The 20,905-nt window shown below is 50.2% G+C and overlaps 6 protein-coding genes and 1 non-coding gene across 7 annotated transcripts; 4 read left to right on the forward strand and 3 right to left on the reverse strand.

The window, feature by feature from the left end:
• Window positions 1–282: 282 nt before the first annotated feature.
• Window positions 283–2,040, reverse strand: OLHYD (Oleate hydratase; the record flags this gene model as incomplete). Its single annotated transcript, XM_014687973.1, has 1 exon — window positions 283–2,040. The coding sequence occupies one exon, from the start codon at window positions 2,038–2,040 to the stop codon at window positions 283–285; it is 1,758 nt and encodes a 585-aa protein (XP_014543459.1).
• A 1,021-nt stretch (window positions 2,041–3,061) lies between these two features.
• Window positions 3,062–3,143, forward strand: G6M90_tRNA00000091. The gene has a single exon. It is a non-coding gene; the product is annotated as a tRNA-Gly (tRNA).
• A 780-nt stretch (window positions 3,144–3,923) lies between these two features.
• MNN22 (Alpha-1,2-mannosyltransferase MNN22) lies at window positions 3,924–5,632 on the forward strand (the record flags this gene model as incomplete). The annotated part of the gene is made up of 3 exons (XM_014687974.2): window positions 3,924–3,963; window positions 4,022–4,890; window positions 4,955–5,632. The coding sequence occupies 3 exons, from the start codon at window positions 3,924–3,926 to the stop codon at window positions 5,630–5,632; spliced, it is 1,587 nt and encodes a 528-aa protein (XP_014543460.2).
• A 1,227-nt stretch (window positions 5,633–6,859) lies between these two features.
• On the reverse strand, window positions 6,860–9,001 carry KIC1 (Serine/threonine-protein kinase KIC1; the record flags this gene model as incomplete). The annotated part of the gene is made up of 1 exon (XM_014687975.1): window positions 6,860–9,001. The coding sequence occupies one exon, from the start codon at window positions 8,999–9,001 to the stop codon at window positions 6,860–6,862; it is 2,142 nt and encodes a 713-aa protein (XP_014543461.1).
• Window positions 9,002–11,967: 2,966 nt separating this feature from the next.
• Window positions 11,968–12,834, forward strand: MP1_2 (Cell wall mannoprotein 1; the record flags this gene model as incomplete). Its single annotated transcript, XM_014687976.1, has 1 exon — window positions 11,968–12,834. The coding sequence occupies one exon, from the start codon at window positions 11,968–11,970 to the stop codon at window positions 12,832–12,834; it is 867 nt and encodes a 288-aa protein (XP_014543462.1).
• Window positions 12,835–13,091: 257 nt separating this feature from the next.
• On the reverse strand, window positions 13,092–14,947 carry HEXB (Beta-hexosaminidase; the record flags this gene model as incomplete). The annotated part of the gene is made up of 3 exons (XM_014687977.1): window positions 13,092–13,511; window positions 13,564–14,733; window positions 14,801–14,947. 3 exons carry the CDS (start codon window positions 14,945–14,947, stop codon window positions 13,092–13,094), a joined length of 1,737 nt encoding a protein of 578 aa, XP_014543463.1.
• Window positions 14,948–16,519: 1,572 nt separating this feature from the next.
• On the forward strand, window positions 16,520–17,415 carry G6M90_00g082350 (uncharacterized protein; the record flags this gene model as incomplete). The annotated part of the gene is made up of 3 exons (XM_014687978.1): window positions 16,520–17,096; window positions 17,148–17,230; window positions 17,284–17,415. The coding sequence occupies 3 exons, from the start codon at window positions 16,520–16,522 to the stop codon at window positions 17,413–17,415; spliced, it is 792 nt and encodes a 263-aa protein (XP_014543464.1).
• Between the last annotated feature and the right edge of the window lie 3,490 nt (window positions 17,416–20,905).

The following is a 20,905-nucleotide window of genomic DNA, read 5'->3' on the forward strand; positions in this document are numbered from 1 at the left end:
TGGAGAAACATAAACAGTAGATATTCTTGACCTCGAGACCATTCATATTCCCGTCTTTCTACTGGGAGCACGACGATGGCAATGATCCCACGGTTGTGGACGCCGTCACTATATCTTGAGTGTGCAAAGTTGTGCAGTGATAGCTAATAGAACACACAACTCTGATGGTGATGTTGGGATATGTGATGAGTAAACAGGTTGTAGTTACATTGATACAAAGACCTAAATCGTCCACATATGGCATTTACATAAACCCAATAGCTATTCAACCTAGCCTAGCTACTAGATCAGGTGATAATCATGCAATAGCTGGCCGATTTGGTTCTTCTCCAGCTTCTCAAACAACAGCTTCCGTATCCTTTCCGGCATCCACGACGCTAGTTCCTTGCCATCCCTCAGCTGACACGACGCATTCAACAAGTGTCTAATGTCGTAGGTTGACGCAAAAACCTCGGGCACGCCGCGATCCACGCCGGCAAGCTGGTACACCGACTCCATGCCCGTCCGAACGGAATACTCGGTGGTGAAAATCGTATCGCGCGTCGTCTCGGCAAACTGGCCGATGAAAGCAAAATTCTTCGACCCGGGGGGCACGACGTCGGGACGGTCTCCAGCCTGCCGCGGCATGAAGAACGACGTGACATAGGGCATCATGACGGGCACGCACTTTGCGCCCGTGGCAGAAAGAGCGGCAATGTCGGCCTCGGGAACGCCCAGGTGGTACAGCCACTCCTGCGTGATTTCCTCCCCGGTGCAGTCCTGCATCGACTTTTTCACGTAGTTGCCCGGCGTTTCGGTGAGCAGGCTGTAGACCCAGACCACGATCTGGTCCTCGGGCTGGCTCTTGAAGTGAGGCTGCCGGTTTACCGTCCAGCTCATGAGCCAGTTGGAGTCTCGTACGGTGACGATGCCGCCCGTCACGACTTTGCCGCTGAACGGGTCTCGCTTGCAAATCGTTTGGATGTAGGACGGGATGCGAGGGTCCAGCGTCGTCACCGTCGCCGACTGCCACTTTGTCGCGGCGACGTTGCCGCAGAACACTTCTGGACGACCAAAGTCGGCGCTCTTGGCCGAGATGCGTCGCCAGAGATCCCATGCGGGCGCAGGGCCGTCTTGCACCGTGGCGGGCGTCTGGTGGTCTCCGAGGTGGGAATTCTCCGTGAGGGAGCCGATGGTGATAAAGACCAGGTCGTCGACGCCAAGGTCCCTGCCGCCCTTTTGGCCATCTTGCACCCAGTGGATGAACGTGGCCTTCTTCTCATGGTCGGTCATGTCGAAATCCACATCGTGAACCGTGGTGTTGAATTGAAACCGGACGCCCTGATCCTCCAGCCACTTGTGCAGCGGCAGCACCAGCGACTCGTACTGGTTGTACTTTGTAAATTTGAGCGTGGAGAAGTCGGGCATGCCGTGGATGTGGTTCACAAATCGGTGCAGATAGAGCTTCATCTCCAGCGCAGAGTGCCAGGTCTGGAATGCAAACATGGTTTGCCAGTACAGCCAAAAGTTGCTCTGGAAAAAGTCGTGCCCAAATACCTCATCGATTCTCTTGTTTTCCACTTGCTGTCTAGATGCCAGGAAAAGCCCGACCATTTCTTTCTGCGCAGCCTCACTCAGCGTGAACAGCTTGCCGGTTTGGGCGTCCTGGCCGCGTTGAATCGTCGCGCGCTGCAACGAGTAGTTGGGGTCGCGTTTGTTTAACCAGTAGAACTCGTCCAAGACACTGGCTCCTTTTTCCTCGATGGATGGTACGGAGCGAAACAGATCCCAGAGACACTCAAAGTGCGCCTCCATTTCGCGGCCGCCGCGAATGACGAAGCCCTTCTCGGGGACTTTGAGGCCATCCAAGGCGCCGCCGGGAATGTGTAGCTCTTCGAGAATGGTGATGTTTTTGCCGGGCATTTGGGCATCCCGGACCAGAAAGGCAGCGGCTGAAAGTCCGGCCAGGCCAGAGCCAACAATCCAGGCATGCTTGTTGTCAATACCCTCGGGTTTGAGCGGCCTAGCAAAGGCCTCGTAATTGCCACTGCTGTGGTACATTGTTGAGGAAGGTATCCGTTTGATTTGGGTGTAACGACGTGCATTTTTCGACGTGATGCCATTTCGTTTTTATATCTCGAATGGTGACCTGCCGTTTGCGGCTGAGATGCTGAACCCACCAATATTGCCTCCAGTCGATGGCGTTTTATCGTATGTTTATTCCAAGTTGGTGCTCTCCATCATGCGACCGGCCGGAAATGGCGGAGGTGGCGGGAAGTTGAACCCGGGGTTTTAACCGCAATAGTTCAGCGCCTCAACCATGATTGGCTTTTGCCAACCGCGTCGGAGGGCTTCGGGTTCGTTGATTGATCGCTCGTATTGAGTGGAATGGAAATGGTTTGGTAAGGTTGAGTTGAATCGTGGTGCCATTTGCTGACATGTGATGGCCGGCGTTTGTGGCGTCGCGCATCGCACGTATTCCTCGATTCTGTAGCATCTGCAGCCAGGTGTGACTGAGGATGGAAATTCTCTGACTGAAAATGTCAATAGAGTTAAAAAAGAGAGTGTAACATGGCATGGCCGGTGTGAGTATTGACCCCACCAGACACGCAGTGTCTCGGGAGAGTTTCGCGCTTATCGCAACCAGTCGGCGGCTATATTATATCATTGACAAATTGTCTCAGATAGATTGATGTTTTGGGCTTGGATTTGAGCAGGACAGCGTCTCGAAACCTTTTGCATGACTCGGGGTTCGGCCAGGCCGAATGTGCAAGTGCACATACCTAGCCGCACTCTTCTCTCTTTGCATCAGGATGTCTCTATTAACATCTGGTCCATCTTTCCACGGCTCTCAGGAAGCATTCGAGTAGGAACAAGTTATCCGTTAATTCCGCCAAAAAAGCTCTCTGAATAGGCTACCACCTCGATTTTTGCTAGAAAATTTCGGTAAATTCCTTCAGTTTCGCAAGAAAACACCCAGGAATGTGATTTTGATGTCATTGGCTATCTAATTTATCTACGTGCTATACTTTCGTGGGATCAAAATGAATATTATGCTTGATGCTGGCATCGCACCAAAAAAGCGTAATTGGTTTAGTGGTAAAATTCTCCGTTGCCATCCGGGCAGCGTCGGGGAGCCCTGGGTTCGATTCCCAGATTACGCAATGCTCTGATTTTTTGGTACTTATAGTGCATAATAGTATTTATTACGCATAATAGTATTGATTGCGCATAATAGTATTGATTGCGCATGACGGTATTGATTGCGCATGACGGTATTTATTATGCATGATAGTATATATTATGTATGCATGATAGTATTTATTATGCATGACTCACTCAGTACATGCATGGTGCTCCTCTGGTTTGGGTACGACCAGGCACGTACGGCAGTGTTTTTTGCCTTTTTTTTTGCGCCTTTCTCCCCATTGACGCTTCTTCTGGGAAGCACTTGAGTGAAAGCTTTGGTCGGACAATCTCGGATAGGGCAGACACAATCCAAGCGCGAGAGCTGTTAAGTCAATAAAAATACATGTAGGTACCCGGCAGTATGTATTGACCCCAGGTCCCATTTTTTACACTCTAGTTGTGGACCAACTAACTTGACTCGATGACGCCAGATACATGTATTATTCATGCATCCTAAGATAGCCTGGGCTTTACCTGAACCATGACTAGGCGACTGAAACCCTTGCCACGTGGCAAATGAGCAGAGACTTTGCAGTAGCCAGATTCCAGATGAATTCTCATAAGTAACGGTAGTAATCTTCAGACTTCCGTTCTACCTATTCATGTAGTGACACGACTATGACGTCGCTGCTAAATATTAACATTACAAGCTTTACATGGTGCCACATGCTTTAAAAGCTCGTGGCCCATAGAGACGAGCTTCGTCAAAGTCACGCTGCGAATACTTTGTCTAATGGTTTCGAAACCTCTACAGTATGACAAAATTCGAAAAAATCCTTCACCGGCGGCTGAGAGGTGAGAAGTCCTGCTGGCGTCCCACAGTCCCTATTCTAATATCAAATGCTTTAATTAGCTTCTCGGGTAGCCATAGGCGTTGCTCTCGGCTTCACGTTTCTATTTATCAGGTTCTACCATAACACCGTCGACCCATTTGCTCAGTACGCTGGCAATACTATGCCATGCCCGCCGAGCCGAATCAACGAATATGCCATCAAACCGCCTCCCGCCCAAGATGGCAGGTTTCTCGCTAATCTGTGGGACACTCTGCAGCCATTATTCGACCAACACAAACCAGATCCCGCACATATTACTAAACCTTTGGTAGATAAATTGCCGGACAAGGACATCTTGGGAAGCTTCTTCAATCTTACAAATGGAGAGGCAGAAAATACTAGGGCAAACCACATGGAACTGGTAAAGAAACTACCACCATATCCCAAGGGACACTTTGGCGGCCGTGGCGTCGTCGTCCTTGCAGGGGGCAGATACTCCGATTTTGCGGCTACGTCGATTGGCATGCTCCGGGAATCAGGAAGCAAGTTGCCAGTCGAGGTATGGCTCAACGAAGACGGGGACGAGGCGTGGTGTAACGAACTCCCACTGGAGGGGATGGTGTGCAGAAGGCTCACGGACTACATGAACTTGGACGATTTGCCTCATCCTTATCAGTGGAAAGTTTTTGCAATGCTTTATTCAACATTCGAAGATATTCTTTTTATAGATGCCGACTCGATACCAGTAAAGAACCCCGACTTTTTGTTTGACTCGGCTGTCTACAAAAACTACGGCGTGATACTATGGCCAGACTATTGGAAACACACGGGTTCTCCATTACTGCCGTATCTCATCGGTATTAACAGTACCAGGGAATCAGATATACTAGCATCCGAAACCAGTGTTGAATCGGGGCAGCTGGTTTGGAACAAGAAGACTCACTGGAAGGTATGTACCATCTATAGCGACTAGACCGTGACAAAGCACTTGTATCGTTACTGACCTAGTCCAGAGCCTCGTTCTTGCTGCCTACTATAACTACTTCGGCCCCGACTTTTGGTATACTGTTTTCAACAATGGCTGGCTAGGATGGGGCGACAAGGACACGTTTCCCGCGGCTCTTAAGGCTGCTCAACAAGATTATTACCAAGTTTCTCATGAAATAGTCACCATATTTGTTCAAGGCACGATCGATGGTATAGGAATGCTCCAGCCAGATCCCACCAACAAGGCCGAGCACAAGCCGCTATTTCTACACATGAACATGATCAAGTGGGGCGCAAGAGATCTCCTGTGTACCGAGAATTGCGACAAGTTTAAAGACCAGGGAGATCACCCCTTCCATATGATTGACGAAAGGTCGCAGATCTACAAGCACCTGCGGGAAGGTATGCGCGTCTTTGCAGTTGGGCAACTGTTCCAGGGCAACATTGACCCGGAACCGGACATGTGGCGGGTAGTGGAACACAATGCCTGTAGAACTAGCCGGGCAAATTGGCATATGTGCAAAAATGCCCGGAGCCACATGGAGAGAACCTTTGGCTTTGATTTCACCGAGTATCGCGAAGAGATGAATGAGGGCGGAAACGCAAACACACAAATTTGCATTGAGGGGCCTTGGGTGAAGCCATCAAGAGCCAAGCCCAAGCCGAAGAACTGGGCTAAGGATTATGAGGAGACGTACGAGTGAGCGCCCGCAGTAAGGATTCTAACGCAAGCGAATCGAGAATCACGGAAAAGGTTGTTCTAGGGTTTTGATGTTCTTCTCTCTTTAGTATGATGCCCTCATCTTGAATTTCCAGGTATATCTTGCCCTTGCCCTTCATGTTCGAGCTAAGAAATGACTTGGACGAAAATACTCCTTGAAACATGACAAGAGATACAGAACACAGTTGTTTAGCAGCCTTCTTCTTTGTGTTTGTGGAGACAGGACGCGGATATTTCCACATCAGCTCTGCTGACACCCTGGAGCGCGCGGAAAACAACCAACTGCGTCAGATTCCGAGAGAATCCGCACCACGAAAAAGGATGCCAGGAACATAAAGTTGGCGACAAGATATGCCGTCTTTCGGCCATTCACGTCGGGTGAACGGGCAACTGCGACGCCGCAGCTACACTCGGCCAAGATGTTACCCGGAAAAGGCCCAACAGATCGTGAAGCCCAAGAAAAGGGCTTTGCTGATACGGGACTTATTAGCTACACAGCTTAGATATATACCTGGATAAGAGCCCTAGGTATAAGCGTTCTTTATATATATATATAGAGGTTACTTCTCTTTTTTTTCCTTTTAGCAACTAAAGACCTTTAAGACCCTACAAGATTATTATTAAATTGAGCCTCTTTTGCTCTAAGCTCTTAGTTAAGCCCTTGTCACACAAGGTGGCGACCTAATTAACCGATACTAGCACCTCGGATTCAAGGGCAATAGAGTGTAAATCAGTTTACTTGAGCGGGCAAAGACTAGCAAGTTTGTATTCTGTTTGGTTCGAGGCAGGAGATGACCTTTGGGGTCTTTTGTTTGCTCTACCTCTACTGCGTCGTCTGTGCAGAATCCAGCCGGATCAAACCTCACTCTCCGGACGGTCGAATACTAGCCTCGTTTTTGTGCGTGATTTCTATAGCACTGTGATTCCTTTCATAAGACATTGCATTACAAACCACACTTCTTCATCAGGAAGTTTATAGTTTTTAATACTGAACATGTAGAGGGACAAGGTCTTCACGCCGCATTCCAGACACGGATCCAAGTGCTTGAGAGTGCAAGAACCGCCGTCCTCCATACTGCGTCCATGCACAGCACAAGCCTCGGCTCATTTCAGAAGTAAGCAGGGTCCGCAGTCGAAAAGATGGCCCTGCTCAAATGCCGAAATAGACCACTGCCAAACCGTTGCGGCTAGTTGAAGGATGCGTGCGCAACTATAGGGCGCGTTTGGTAGGCAGACGCGCCAGTGTGTCGGACGTAAATTGCAGATGCTCACCCAAGCTCCATACCAACCTTTGCAGTTCTCCTTTCAACTCGTCAGGCGTGCTTGTGCCTAGCATCGCGCCAGCTGAAGGCGGAGCTGGAATCACCGGGCCGGAGTGCTGAGGGCAACGGGGACCTTGATCCAGGCTGGGCTGTGTTTGCACGGAAACCTGATCCGATAAACCGCCATGTTGATCCTTTGGGTAGCCATCATCAGGTACGTGGGGCACCTCAAAGCCACTATCATCCGACACGTATATAGATGGTTCTCTGACGGTTGGCGAGGGTAAAATTGCATGCAGGACATGTTGTTCAAGCTCGAATGGAGTCTTTTCTATATCTGAACCTGTTGATGTATTGTCGGAACCGGCGGTGGACGGGCGGGTAAGGATTCCCGACTCATCCGGTAGGCTGGCATCAAGGTCAATAAGGCTCATCGCTGAAGCACGATTAGACTGCGTACTCGAAATACATTGGCTCATGAATACATCTCTTGCGTTGATATCGCAGACAACGTTTTCCTCGGGGTCTTCAGCATAGTCTAGACTTGCAGAGGTAGCAGCCATCAGAGGAAATTTCCAGTCCTGAGTCAGGCGACGAGTAGAATGGTATACTTCATCAGTAATTGACGGATAAACTCCTCTGATTGTTCCCATATCAACGACCTGCGACAAGTCGTTGCCGTCGAATGAGGCGTCAAGATCAATTAGCGACTCTCTGACCGTTGAGCTATCTAGGTCGTCCCGTAGCCGTAAATCATTTGTCAGCAGCTCGATGTGCTGTCCATAGAAAGCACGAGCATTGTCGTCATAGTTGATGGTAAAGTCAAGATCGAAAACCTGCTCGAGAGGTACTATGAGTGGCTTCATATTTGGTTGCCGACGTCGCCCAGTTTGTTTTTGTGGCTGCCAAGGGAAGTCGACGGCCGGTTCATATGCATTCCGAACAGTGTGAGCGTCTGAGGAATTATATTCGAGACCAGCCTCATCCAATGCGTCAAATGTCCACTCTTCGTTCAAGTGGGAAGGGAACGAAATATTTGCAGGGCCCTGCGCACCGCCTGCGGATAAGAGGGACAGTCTACTTCCACCTTGCATCTCCCAAAGTCTGTAGGCGTTGACAAGCTGGGAGAGTGACGCAGTGGGAAATTTGCTCGTGGTGTTGAAAATATAAGGATGTGCCTGGACTTGCTCGATACTGGGTCGTCGAGCCGGGTCTTGGACCATGCAGCAGGCAACAAAGTCTCGAAGTTGAGGCGAATATTGGTCTCCCTTAAGCCGTGGACAGTTGTGTTTCAGAAACGAGCCAAAGTTCGTCATGTCAACCAGGCCGGTCGCATTCGGCGGGAGCCCGGTGGCTACCTCGTACGCCATGGATCCAAAGGCCCAAATATCAACCTCAATACCGTACGATATCGAGGAGTCGAATAGTTCGGGGGCCATCCACTGGAGTGTGCCTGTGACAGTGCTTCTCTTGTCGAACTTGGTCTCGATAATCCCGGCGACGCCAAAATCGCAAAGTTGAACGCCTCCAATGTCTGTAATGAGGACATTAGCACATTTAATATCCCGATGAATGACGCCATGGCTGTGAACCCAATACACGGCCTCGGCAACCTCTCGCAAGATGGGGATAATCCACTTCTCTGGCAACCCCCTAGTTGGCCTCATTAGAGTAGCGACACTACCGCCAGCACAATACTCAGTGATCATCCAAACAGATTGACCAACGAGATGGGCATCAAGAATACGATTGATGTTTTTCGCCCCCCTGTCGTTGAGAAGTTTCAAGGTGTTGACTTCCTTTAAAATATCAGCGAATGTATCCGTGCCGCCGGGGCGAATGCTGTCGCCCTCCTCAATGCTAATGATTTTCACGGCAACCAGTCGCCCTGAGTTTAAGCCACGGGCTTTGTACACCCGGCCGAAGCTTCCCTTGCCGATGAGAACCAGTAACTCGTAGGGTGGTGGCTCTGTACCGTCATTTGCACACTCTGCCGCAATATAGGATTGGGTCCTCCTAGCATCTTCAACTGCGCTCTTATTGTTTCTCGAAGAGTCGGTGGCACCGACCTGGGCTGTCAGCGTTGCCATGGCTATGGCATATTCGAAATGCTGTGTGGCGTAGTCGTCGATTTGAACCGGACTGTCGTTTGAACGGACTGGACGGACGGAGGGATTAGGGACGATGGAGGCTTGGAGGCTTTGATCTGCCTGACCAGTTGACACAATAAGTGGGACCAGGGGACCAGTTGGTCTGGTCGAGACCCAGCCAGCACGTGCTATCACTTGGCGGCAGTGACAAGGTCACCTCCACAGAGGATCAATCGACCCGAGATGCCCCACCCGCGGCTTGTGCTTTGAAAGCTTGGGACTTGTTGTAAAGGAAATGAAGAAGACCGGACCTCAATAAAGAAATAAAACCTCCTCTTGTAGGAGGCATCCACTTTTCGCAGAGTCGCCGAGACAGAGCTTCGGGCATCATGAGGATCACACAATTTGCCATCACATCGGGGATTAACTTCATGTAACACTCAAACTATACACGGCTATAATAGACATGGCCTTACTTCCGCCTGTTGGTTGCCTTAGCCTATTGAGGACCCCAACGAGCCGAATTGCTCCATATATCCGATCGTGAAACAATCCATCAATCTTGCCCCCGTAGACAGTATCCAAAATTGTTGGTGTTCTTCGGCTATTCCAGTGTTAGTCTGGGCAGCTGTCCTGCTCCAGGCTAGACTTACACATTAATGACAAGACGGGCACTTTCCAGGAACAATTTTACATTTGCTTGTATCCGTAATAAGAGGCGCACATTGCTTCTTCGTCCCTTCCTTGACACCTTTGCACAAGTCGTAGCCTGGGGCGCCGTCCGGCCGCGTGTGTCGACATTGTTGAAACATCTTCCGTGGGATAACGTAAAAACACATGATGGTTACGAATCTAATTTTGTTCAGGTGAAATGAGACGACTGAGGATGGAGAGATGTTGTTGATTCACGACCTGTGTGCCAAGGGCTTGGAATGAATTCGTGTTCAGCTAATAATTTGCTTGAATATCAAAGGTCCTTGGTTTCCTGAAGGGCGTATAACCTTGATTTATCTGAAGAAGCAGTGAACAAGTGAGCTTAGAGGCCTAAGGCCTCAACTAGGTCTCGAGTTCTTGTGTAACTATCGTCAGGTTCAAGGTACGGCCCGTGCCTCTGATTAATCCAACAGGCGTCTCAGAATCTATATTTGACGAGAGACGCTCAAAGTCGAGTAATGGCGTACGTAATGGTGGCCAATCAATTATGGCACAAGGCTATTTCATGCCGACACGTCCGTCTATTTTAGTCACCTTGCATGCGAGCCGTCTTGAGAGTAATGAGAAACCCTGGTCAGAGCGCCAACACGACATGTTTTGACGAATCTCGAGTACCCAAATGGCAAGTGAAAGTCCTTTCAAAACAACGTCGACACCATTGTGGCCTTTGAAACAGGCTAACCTTTCTGAGAAAACGACGTATTAAACATGCCGTGTTGAACCGAATGGACGGAGAAAGGCTGTTGCGATGATCTTTTGCAATTATTCGTGTTGGTCCAAGCTTGGCCTCCCAAGGGCGCGTATTGCAGCACAATCATTGGCCTGCTACTTGGTGCCTGGTGTTGCTTCTGTTCAGCATGTACGCTGTTCTTTCCGATTCCACGTCACGGGTTGTGCTGCCTCAAAACTCCTTGAGGTATTCTCAACGACTCAACACCCTAGACGAATCGTGCAAGGGACATCCATAGGTACAATAAGAGTCTGGTGAGACGGTACTACTTCGGGGATAAAGTACCAGACATTTGCACAAGAATTCTCAGCCGTCGAGGATTTCGAGGTCTGACAAGAGTGCATGCGTGACAGCAATGTGCTCGGCGCAACTACTCTCCCAGTCTGTATCCTACCTGTCATGCATGACGCCTAGCCTTAACATTCCTAAGTTGAAGCCCAGGACCCTATTAACAAGACCATGATGCCAACGAACGAGTCGTCCTAGTGACAGGCAAAGCGGGCGAGAATAATCAAGTGAATCTCACACCCTCAGCAGGCCGTTCGGCGACCGGCTATGACTTCTATGTCTAGCTGTAATTGTTGTGGACACTGTGGCCAGCTACGAGCATCGCGATATTATAAGTTGTATTGCGTAGTAAAGATACGATTATTGAAATAATTAGCTATACCTGCTATTATATATATATATATTACTAAAAGTAGAAATAAACTTAGGAAAAAAAGGGAAAAAGGCTACCCCTTTTTTCTCAGTTAAATCGTCCCCTTATCTGAGATATACATCATTTAAGTCCAGGCCAGCTTCGCAAGGGGCCTAACAACTCTCATATCACTTTCTTATAATGCTATCAAATAAATTAAATATCGAGATCGTAGCGTGCGGTCACAAGTAATTACCCACACCCTGGTACCAGGTTACTCGCATCAGAAATCTACAGCTCTTGCCAACTCCAATAACCCTAACCCTAATTGTCATAACCCACCAGGCCCTGTTATCAGATGAATAGGAAAGACGACTCGACCAATTTTTCTTGGCGATAGAGCATGGCATGGTTCTGCATTCTTTCAACGCTAGCATAACGCATAACCATAACACTTTAAAACTCGGGCTTCCTCCAAGTTTGGTGGGTAATTTGCGCGCTCAGCCCCAAATCGAGATTCATGAACGCCATGTTCGCGTCGCAACTACACAATTTCCCATTTCTCCACTCATTCGGCTAATAGTGGACTGCAGCCCTGGGGAATAATGCTATTTTCGGCATGGGCGTGGATGCCACACCTTGTTTCTTGCTGCCCGTTTCTACACTTGCTTCTCAGCTCGTGGAGCCTTTATGGAGAAACCACATTAAAGGCTGCCGGGGCAAGAGGGGGGATGGGTTTTGCCGTGTCTCCTGTTTACTCCCGAATCCTGTTTCTGTTTCCTCCGCCCCCGCTGCTCGACTTCGCTTTATATTGACCAGCGCCCGGATGCAGACCCGCCAGCCTTGCAGTCTGTTTAGTTTTGCGAATTTGTTTCCAACAGCATGAAGCCTCCCATCACAACAGCAATCGCTTTTGCGGCTGCTACTGTCTATGCCCAGATCGATGTCCTTACCGGTGCTCTGTCTAATGTGTCTTCCAGCGTCGAAGCCCTCGACAAGGCTACTACAGACTTTAATATCGACGCGATCAAGACCAACGCCGATACCCTCATCTCCACCATAGCAACAGGCAAGGATGCAGTCAATGCCTCGCAGGTCGTCACACTCGTCGATTCTCTGGGTTTGAACGGCCCTGTTCTGCTCCAGAACAAGGACTTTGAAACCCTGGCCGCCGACTTGAAAACCAAGCGCCCCGACATTGAAAAGGCGAATGCGTGCAGCGACGTTCACTCCAGAATCGCTAGCATCAACACGGGGTCATTGGGCCTCACGGAGGCAATCATCGCCAAGGTCCCCCAGGCTGCACAGCCTATTGTTCGACAGGTCGCCGCCGGGGCCTCTAGGGTCCTGAACCAGGCGCAGTACGACTTCTCCGAGGACAACTGCAAGGACGCGTCGCCGACGGCGAGCCCTACCCCGTCGCCGACGGCAAGTTCCAGCGCCGACTCGAAGCAAACGCCAGTCGGCGCCATAGTCGGCGGGGTCCTGGGAGGTGTGGGTATCATGGCGGTGATCGGACTCTCTATCTTCCTGTTTCTGAGACGCAGGAGGCAGCGGAGGCTGAAACAGGAGCGCGAACCACCCGTCGAACTCGAGGCCAATGACGGCCCGCCGCCGCTACTAAAGGACTACAAAGAAGAATGTGCAAAGGCGGAGCGCGGCGAGCAAGAGGCGGAGAGAGCGGAAATGTGCGCGGACAGCACGGCGATTCACGAGGCGCCGGAAAATGCGCGGTACGAGTTGGAGTAGACTACCTCGGTCCAAGTGTGGCAGGAATCATCAGCGGGGTGAAGCTGGCGGCTGTGTCTCGGACTGAAGCAAGACTGAGCTTCATGAAGAGTAGGAAGCGCATCTACCTGTTAAACATGTCGTGATAACTAACCCTGTGCTTAGTTCGAGAATAGACATGTACAGCCTCAGATATCGCGTCACACGATGAAAGACGAACCACGGCAATTTCTGTACCAAAAATTTATTTACGACCAAAATTCTACGCCATCGCGATTCTACGCCGCGCAATCCTCCAGCGGCGACTGCCCGCAAAACAGCTGCGAAATGACGGCGCCTCTCACGCCCCGCGCCAGCATGCGCTCCCTCATCTCCTCCAGTCGCGGCCGGGCCGTGAACACTGACCGAAGATTGCCCTCGCCGTCCTTGCGCCCCGACCACCAGGCCTCCCCGGCGGCGGCGGCGCGCGGCCACGCGAGGGTGTCGAGGCTCACGGGGTCAATCATCTCCGTCCACACGGCCACCTCGCCGCCAATGACGTTGGCGGCCGCCTCGGCCGTCATGTTTTCCACCGGGTCGTGGCTGTAGATGAGCCGCCAGTTCTTGGTGGGCGAGCAGTAGTCGGCAAAGGGGTACGCGGCGTCGAGGCTCGGCCCGTCTTTGAAGTCGAGCCACTGGCCGCGGCCGCAGTCGAGGTACTATCACAAGTTAGTCTTCTTTCTGGCCACGTGTTTGGAGGGAGGGACGCACGTAGACATCGAAGGTGGAGTCGATGACCTTGTGGCCGGCGGCGGCGAGCTTCGCGACCGACGCCGAGCCGAGCCAGGCCTGGACGACGGTGTCGTTGCCCACGTCGGCGGACCATTCTTCCACCATTTCCTCCCAGACGATGGGGACGAGGCCGTGCCCGCGGATGTTGTTGTGGGCGTGGTCGAGGAACCGCTGCAGCAGGGGCTGGAGCAGCGTCATGTTGTCCGTCTGCAGGTCCGGGTCTAGCAGCGAGTTGGTGGCCTTGTACTCGTCGCCGCCGGTGTGGAAGTAGGCCGAGTATGGGCTCAGGCGGGGGAGCAGGTCGTCGAAGAGGGTGGAGACGAAGTTCTCGACGTCGGTGTTGTTGAGCTTGAGGGCGCCGCAGGGCGGCTGCGCGCAGTACTTGTCGTACGGCTTCTCGTTGTATGCGACGCTCAGGCCCGGGTAGGCCTTGTCGATGCCGACGTGGCCGGGCATGTCGATCTCCAGAAGCACCTGGACGCCACGGGCGACGCCGTACTCTTGGATTTCTTGGATGGCCTGCGGCGAGTAGGTGAGGCCGGGGGCGTAGCGGCCCTTTTCGGCAAGCTTGGGGAGGGCTGGGACCTCGAGGGGCCAGGACTGGGTGTTGGTGATGTGCAGGTGTATCACGTTCATCTTGTTCATGGCCAGGCCGTCAATGGTCCTCTTGATGTCGTCGACGGCGAACCAGTGCCGGCTGAGGTCGAGGACCAGGCCGCGGTGAGGAAATCGCGGCGCATCCTGGATAGATACGGGCGCTTGCTTGGTGTAAAAGGCGTCGCCGGAGCTGTGCTTGAAGAAGAGCTGGGTGAAGGACTCGAGGCCGCGGACAAGACCGGTCGAGGTGACGGCCTCGATGGACGCTTCGCCATTTGCCTCGAGATGGAGCGAGTACGACTCGTCGACTTGGCCGGCGAGGGGCTTGAAGACGGTGGCGTTGTCCTCTCCGGTCTGGGTAATGGTCAAGGACGTGACTTTGCCCGCGCCGCCATCCAGGGCGGGCTCAAAGTCGGATCCCGGCGGGTTCAGCATCCACGGCACAAGACCATGTTCAAAAATGGCAGTTAAGCTGCGTGCAACAGCACCATGAACGACCTGACTGCTGGAGCTGGGTGACTCTTTGGTCTCGCCGGCGCCATCGTGCGAGACCTATCCGTCGTTAGGCACCGTTGACCTTTGCATATGACGAGAGGGAGGGGACTTGGTTCCAACGTACAGGCTCGCCATTGTAAGTGACTTGAATGGACTTGTCAACAAAAAGAACATCTTGTCCGGTGGAGATTTGCTGGGGAACGGGCCAGATGGCGTCGACGGGACGGAGCGCCGCAAGGGCGGCTACAGCAATGATGGCGTTGTTGAGCATTGGTGCTCCCCAGGTTGAACGATGACAACTTACAAGTATACTAGACGGCACGGGTAGACGACGGCCCCATGGCTTAAAAAACAAAGTGATTCGGAGAGCAGAGACGGGGTCGGAATGATTTCCGGCCGCATGGTGCCTTGTCTACTTGGGCACAAAGCGCTCATCGTGGTCAGCTGTTGTGATGAGATTTGAAGTGTCGAGGTCAATGCCGATGCTACCAGACTTGACTTCCAACGCTCCGTCAGGCTCCACACCCCACCTCTGGTATAGTAAAAGCGGCGAATCGGCGTTTTTGAAGCTTGTGGATGAATCGACGGATCCGGACTAGCGTCACGCTGCTTTGAAGGCTTTTTGTTCCTCCCGCACTCGAGGGCGTCCTCGATCGGCACATCGTTCATGCTGGGACATGCAGCCGCTAACCTTATCGAGCAGGAGGAGCAGACCTGTGCAGCTGTGCTTGGACAGAAATCGGCATTGGAACGGGGGCAACGTTACGCTGCCAATTGACGCTCAGGCAAAGCATAACACGGGGCTCCTTCATCATTTGCAGAACCCTCGAGGCTCGTGGTGTCGTGGCGAGTTCCGTGGTTGGAAAGGTAACCCCTGACATGTGTGCGAGAAGTTAAAGTCGTCTGGCGCCGGGACAGGCTTTAGCCGAGACACCCGGGACTGGGGTCAACTGTTTGCTGACGTCAATTGTCATCTTCACCGCCTGCAAACGCGTGTCGCAGCATTGGGCCAGTCGCTGCGCTCTCACCAGCCACAAACTGACGGCGGAGAGTGTAAGCAGAGTTGTGTGCTGGGTAATAAATGCACTCGGAGTCTTTATTGCAAATTGACTTGACCAATTGACGGCGGCCAAGCTGGCTCAGTGCTATTTTGGCTGGGAGCATTGAGCACTTGAGGGAAATTTTCCTGCGTAAACCAGACTCTTCCACCAAAACCGAAGGAGCAAACCATCGTGATTCTGCAGTCGAATAGCCCCCGCATGCCATGCGCTCTCCAACGCATTAGGTATGGAAGGTCAAAAGGTGTCTCGTTCCTTCCTGTTTGGATGCCAACTGGTAGGGTCAACTGGTGTTTGTATTTCATAGACCTGGCACTGGGGATAAGCTTTCCATGTTAGGCTACATATATCTGGCAGCTGTTTTTGATCAACTTCGAAAGGTCAATTCCTCTGTCTAACAACGCATCAATTGATGTTTTTCCTCCATGGCTCACTGGCTGACAACTGGGTCGTCTGTTTGTAATGCCAACGGTGCCAATTCATCACACTAGTAGTGATTGTAACGCCGTTTGTTTGTCCACATGCTATTGACACTTGAGGTCGCAAAGCTACGCTCACTTGCCATTCACTTGCCGCTCACTTTTCATTCTACAATGCATCCAGTAAAGGCACGCGTGGTCAAAACTCATTCACAGGGCCAGATAAAGTTTGCATTTTTCTTGTTTATTAAGGGCAACCAAGCTCTCCACCGATGCCTGTTTTCTCGTCAACACTTCTCCTTTCCTGTTTTCGCTCACTGCGTATTCCGTTTCTTTTCGTTCGCAGCATTGCGTTTCCGACACAACATGGAATCCCTCACGGACGAGATGGCTCTGATGCGTGTGACCTCTCCACAGTCGGAACCGGAGACAACAACCGTTGAGTTGTGCACGAATGGAGATGTCACTCTCGTCGTTGAGCATAAGCGCTTCGTGGTCTCTAGTGAGATTCTGAAAATTTCTTCCGACTATTTCAGCGTTTTATTCATTTGGGATTTCTCGGAAGGCAAAGCGATCCAGAACGGAGGCAATACCGAAATCGTTCTACATGAAGATGACCCAGAGGTGATGGAAATTATTCTATCAATCTTGCATTACAGCTTCCAGCCCAATCTTCACCATCTTGAACCGCAGATGATACTCAAGGTGGCTCAACACAGCGACAAATACCAATGCAACAAACCTCTCACGCCGTGGATTATGCAGTGGATGCAAAAGGCACAAAAGCCCGGCTCTGTCAGGCACTTCGATTATCTTCTTACTGCTGCTCATATATTTGGAGCTGAAGAATATCTCAATACAACCTCTGTAGCCGCAATTCGAAATCTGCCACCAAATTTCAATGTTGCTAATGATGAACTGTTTCTCCCCGAAAACCTTCAGAGTCAGTTCAACAAATGGTATCAAGTTCAGGGCCTGTGCTAATTTCATTCAGATGAACTCGCCCGAAGAATTAGAGGCATGACTGAGGATATCAGGGACAGCATAGAGCTGGTATTTGAACATCTAGGAGCTCCGGTATGTGCTCATCCCATGATATGTCACAGAGAGGTGTGTATGGTATGCGACAGGGTTATGCCTTCTGGAGCAAGGAAATGTCACCCGTGCCGCAACACTGCTTTCAGGCCCCTATCGTGTACGAATCAAAGCCGAAAAATGGAATACTTCGACATCCTTCGCCGTTTGTATCTCTGGCCTACTAAAACCGCATTTAATGAGGGGTCAGTCACCGACATCGCCGGGAGACTTCGTAACGTGGACAGCACGTACATGGGGAAGTGCATGGCTGGTCAAGACTGCCCACTTGTGAAGGAGCTGAAGCTTTTGGATCAAGCAGCTCAGCGTGTGGCAAACGGGAATATCGAAGGGCTTCGGGTTCAGTCGTGAAGTTGGAGGAAGAGCTCGGTCACCCGCGCGCGTCAAATATGAGACCCAGACAAAAACCATTGTTATAATTTGATGTCGTTGTTAATGAAAAGCTATCTCGGTTCTATAAATCTGACATGGATCGTTCTTGTGTAAACCGCAAATACGATTCTTTGACTCGTACACTGCGTGATACCAGGCCGGTGAAACTCAACCTGCGCCGAACAACGCCCTGGGCCAGAGAGGAGGGCCTCGCTGCTTGCATTAGTTTTCTAATACTTCTGAAAAAAAAAAGAGTCAACTGTGGAACTGTGGATTCAACATCATCCCAACACTGCTCGGCGAACATGCAGCCCGACATCCTGATTCGCGGATCAAGTTCTACATCATGCGATGTCAAGCGGTGGCTTATTTTCTTTGTTTTATGGCACCGTTCAATGGGGAGACATAATTTACGAAGAAAAGATCATGATTCCAAATGAGGTTGCTCATGCAAAGCGCAAAAATGCTGGGTGTGGAGCAGCGACATGGTTGATATGCTCCGAGTCTATGTACATCAAACACACCTGTGTCGAGAAATTGCAACATGATTGGTTCATTTTTGCAAATCAATTGATACGCAACTTGGCACATTTAAAGTAGGAATTGAGAAAGTAGCCGACTGTATGGCGCACTTGAAATGACAGACAACGCCCATCTCATCTCGGCCAGTCTGAGCTGCACTGCCCCAAAGACGCGGTGCAAGATTACCGTAATCATTGTTCTTCTTTTTTCTGCACGACGATTGGTTCATCAGCGCAACTTGGCAGCGTGTTTATTGAAGAAACTCATATAAATTTCGTATGATGAAACTATTCGATTAGTCAGTCATCGTGGTTGTTTCTTCTGGCGCAGATTATCGTCGTTGATAGCCACCCCAGCATGATACATGAAACTACAAGGAACTTTCACATAAGCTCCATTGCGTCTCTATAATGCACCGAGTCTAGTAACTCGGCTGCATTATATGCGCGTTGCCGTACAGTTGGGACTGGTGCCTTAGCGTCGCGCGAGAGAGCGTACCAGACGTAACCGTTTTAAATGCTTGGCTTGAGGATCGCTTGGCTTCGCGATGCCGAGATCAAAAACAAAGATAAAAGCGTCAAACTCCCTACACCACTAGGAGAGATTATTACACCCACCAACCACTCTCGTCATCTATATCTCCCCATCTATATACCAATTCTTCGTAAACTTCAAATTTAAGAACCATTATGAAGTGGTTAACTCTACCTGTCATAACTGCCTGGGGCATGCTCTTGCCTTTCACCTAAGCAGCTTCCCACGCAGGTGGGTATGTGTATGAACCTCATCGTACCCGATTACCACAGCATAAGCGGGAGCTAACAACATACACACAGCGCGACTTCATCAAGTCAAGAGCTAACCCTCCCAGCGTCAACATGGTCTGTGGCGATCAAATAAGTCCGTGGGAAATGGCAGACGACTACTAGAATAACACCAGTCCACAGGCGTGTCACCAGGGCTGCCAGGACGACCAGAAGTGCGCTACCTCTATGACATGGGCCTTTTCCGACCAGCAGTTAGACGGCCACATCTGCTACCGGTTCTCTAACTCTCCCACCGCTTTTAGGACGGAAAAGAATATTGAAAGGCTATTCTTGATTTATGATAAAAATTGTGCCGCGTCGCTACAAATTTGCGGCTTTCCAGAGGTGAATGAGAATAACAGCCCCAACGACTATTATCGTGTCATCAGAGACACCACCCCGAAAGCATGCCACGAGGCCTGCAAGAACGACCAGGGGTGTGCTTCCTTCGTAACCTTTAGCGCTTCTCCTTTGAATGTCGGATGGTCCTGTCTGTTATCTCTACATAAGACTTGCCGAGACATTTCGGGTGAGAAATGACCAGCTGGATGTATTCTTCGTCCATGATAAGGGGCGTGCGGTGACTGCTTAATGGACAGGCTTTAGGCAATTGTTCATCTCTTTTCATGCACGACAAGTTTAGATAGGTGTGGCTGCTCAGTCTCTTGGGACCCCTTGGCTGCGTGACAATTTTTCTTCTCAGTCGACATCAATTTAACCATGTCGCACGCAGCGCCATTGTTAAAGTACCCATGGGAAATCGTAATATCGGTATCGAGACAGCGGTATTGCAGCCAAGTACTTATTCACAGTTCCGCGCTTTTAATTATAGAACCAAGAGTGTTTCATTTTGTCCCAACTGTCCCAGATAATCGTGCTGTGTGCCACCGTCACGCAATTCTTGCCCTAACATGTTCCAATAATGAAGGAATTCTGGGAGAGTATTTGACCACAAGTTTGCGTATAGGTTTTGACTCAAATGGCAATGATATTCTGGGATCTTAGTTGAAATTTCGTTTCCTGTCTTGTAAGAAAACAAAACAATCTCGTCACTTTGCTAAATCTGCCAATCCAACTACGTCCTCTCTGGAATGCCGGAACTACCATGTACTATTAAATAGCTTTTCAAAATACCTGGGACGCCCATTATAAGTTTAAATCTTACGGAGCGTATGTATTGAAGTATAGGAAATGCATTGCAAGTTAAATAACCTCATCATATTAGTACGGGGGCCAAGGCGATGACACATCGCAATTGACAAGTACACGGCTAAACCTATATCTTGTTTCCATCTCACTTACTTCATTTCATCACGTAAGAAACGTATAGTATCCGTCGGATTTACTCTCGATTTGGAGACTGCGAGTCTCCTATTAGCAACCCAATTTATCTCCTAAGGCGGGCTAAAACTGACTATTACGGGAGAGTAAACGACTGTAGATCCATGAGTCAAAGAAGATTGTCCAATATCTAAGCGTCGCGCAAACGTGAAAATATTGGCAGAGAAGCCCCTATCTCGTTTCCTGCACTGCGTTTATTTTTTGTAAGAGATGGAGTAATCTTAGAAAATGCAGGTTTCCATTAGGTTTTGTAGACTCAGTAACATTTGTAATAGACGCCTCACGAGGGCTAGCGATTCAGCCTCTTGTGCTATATTTTGATCTGACCTGTTTCTGAAATCTCCTTATGGAAAATAAATGGACTAGAAAAGATCGAGATTTGTGCCAAGTTTTCTGCGTTAGGCAAGAGTCCAGGTACATGAAATGCCTGTTATCTATCCTTGATGAATATGGAGAATACATTAGGTACTTCGCCTTTTTAATATTGAATAGGTCTTACATAATATAGCTGTCACCTCTTAACTCGAATATAAAATTAATTTGAAGTATATTTGTTTACCATCTTATAAGCTGAGTGCCTACATATGTAGTGTCTTTCCAGGCCTCTTAGCCTAAC

Source organism: Metarhizium brunneum, chromosome 5 (genome assembly GCF_013426205.1).
Source record: "Metarhizium brunneum chromosome 5, complete sequence".
Taxonomy (NCBI): Eukaryota; Fungi; Ascomycota; class Sordariomycetes; order Hypocreales; family Clavicipitaceae; genus Metarhizium; species Metarhizium brunneum.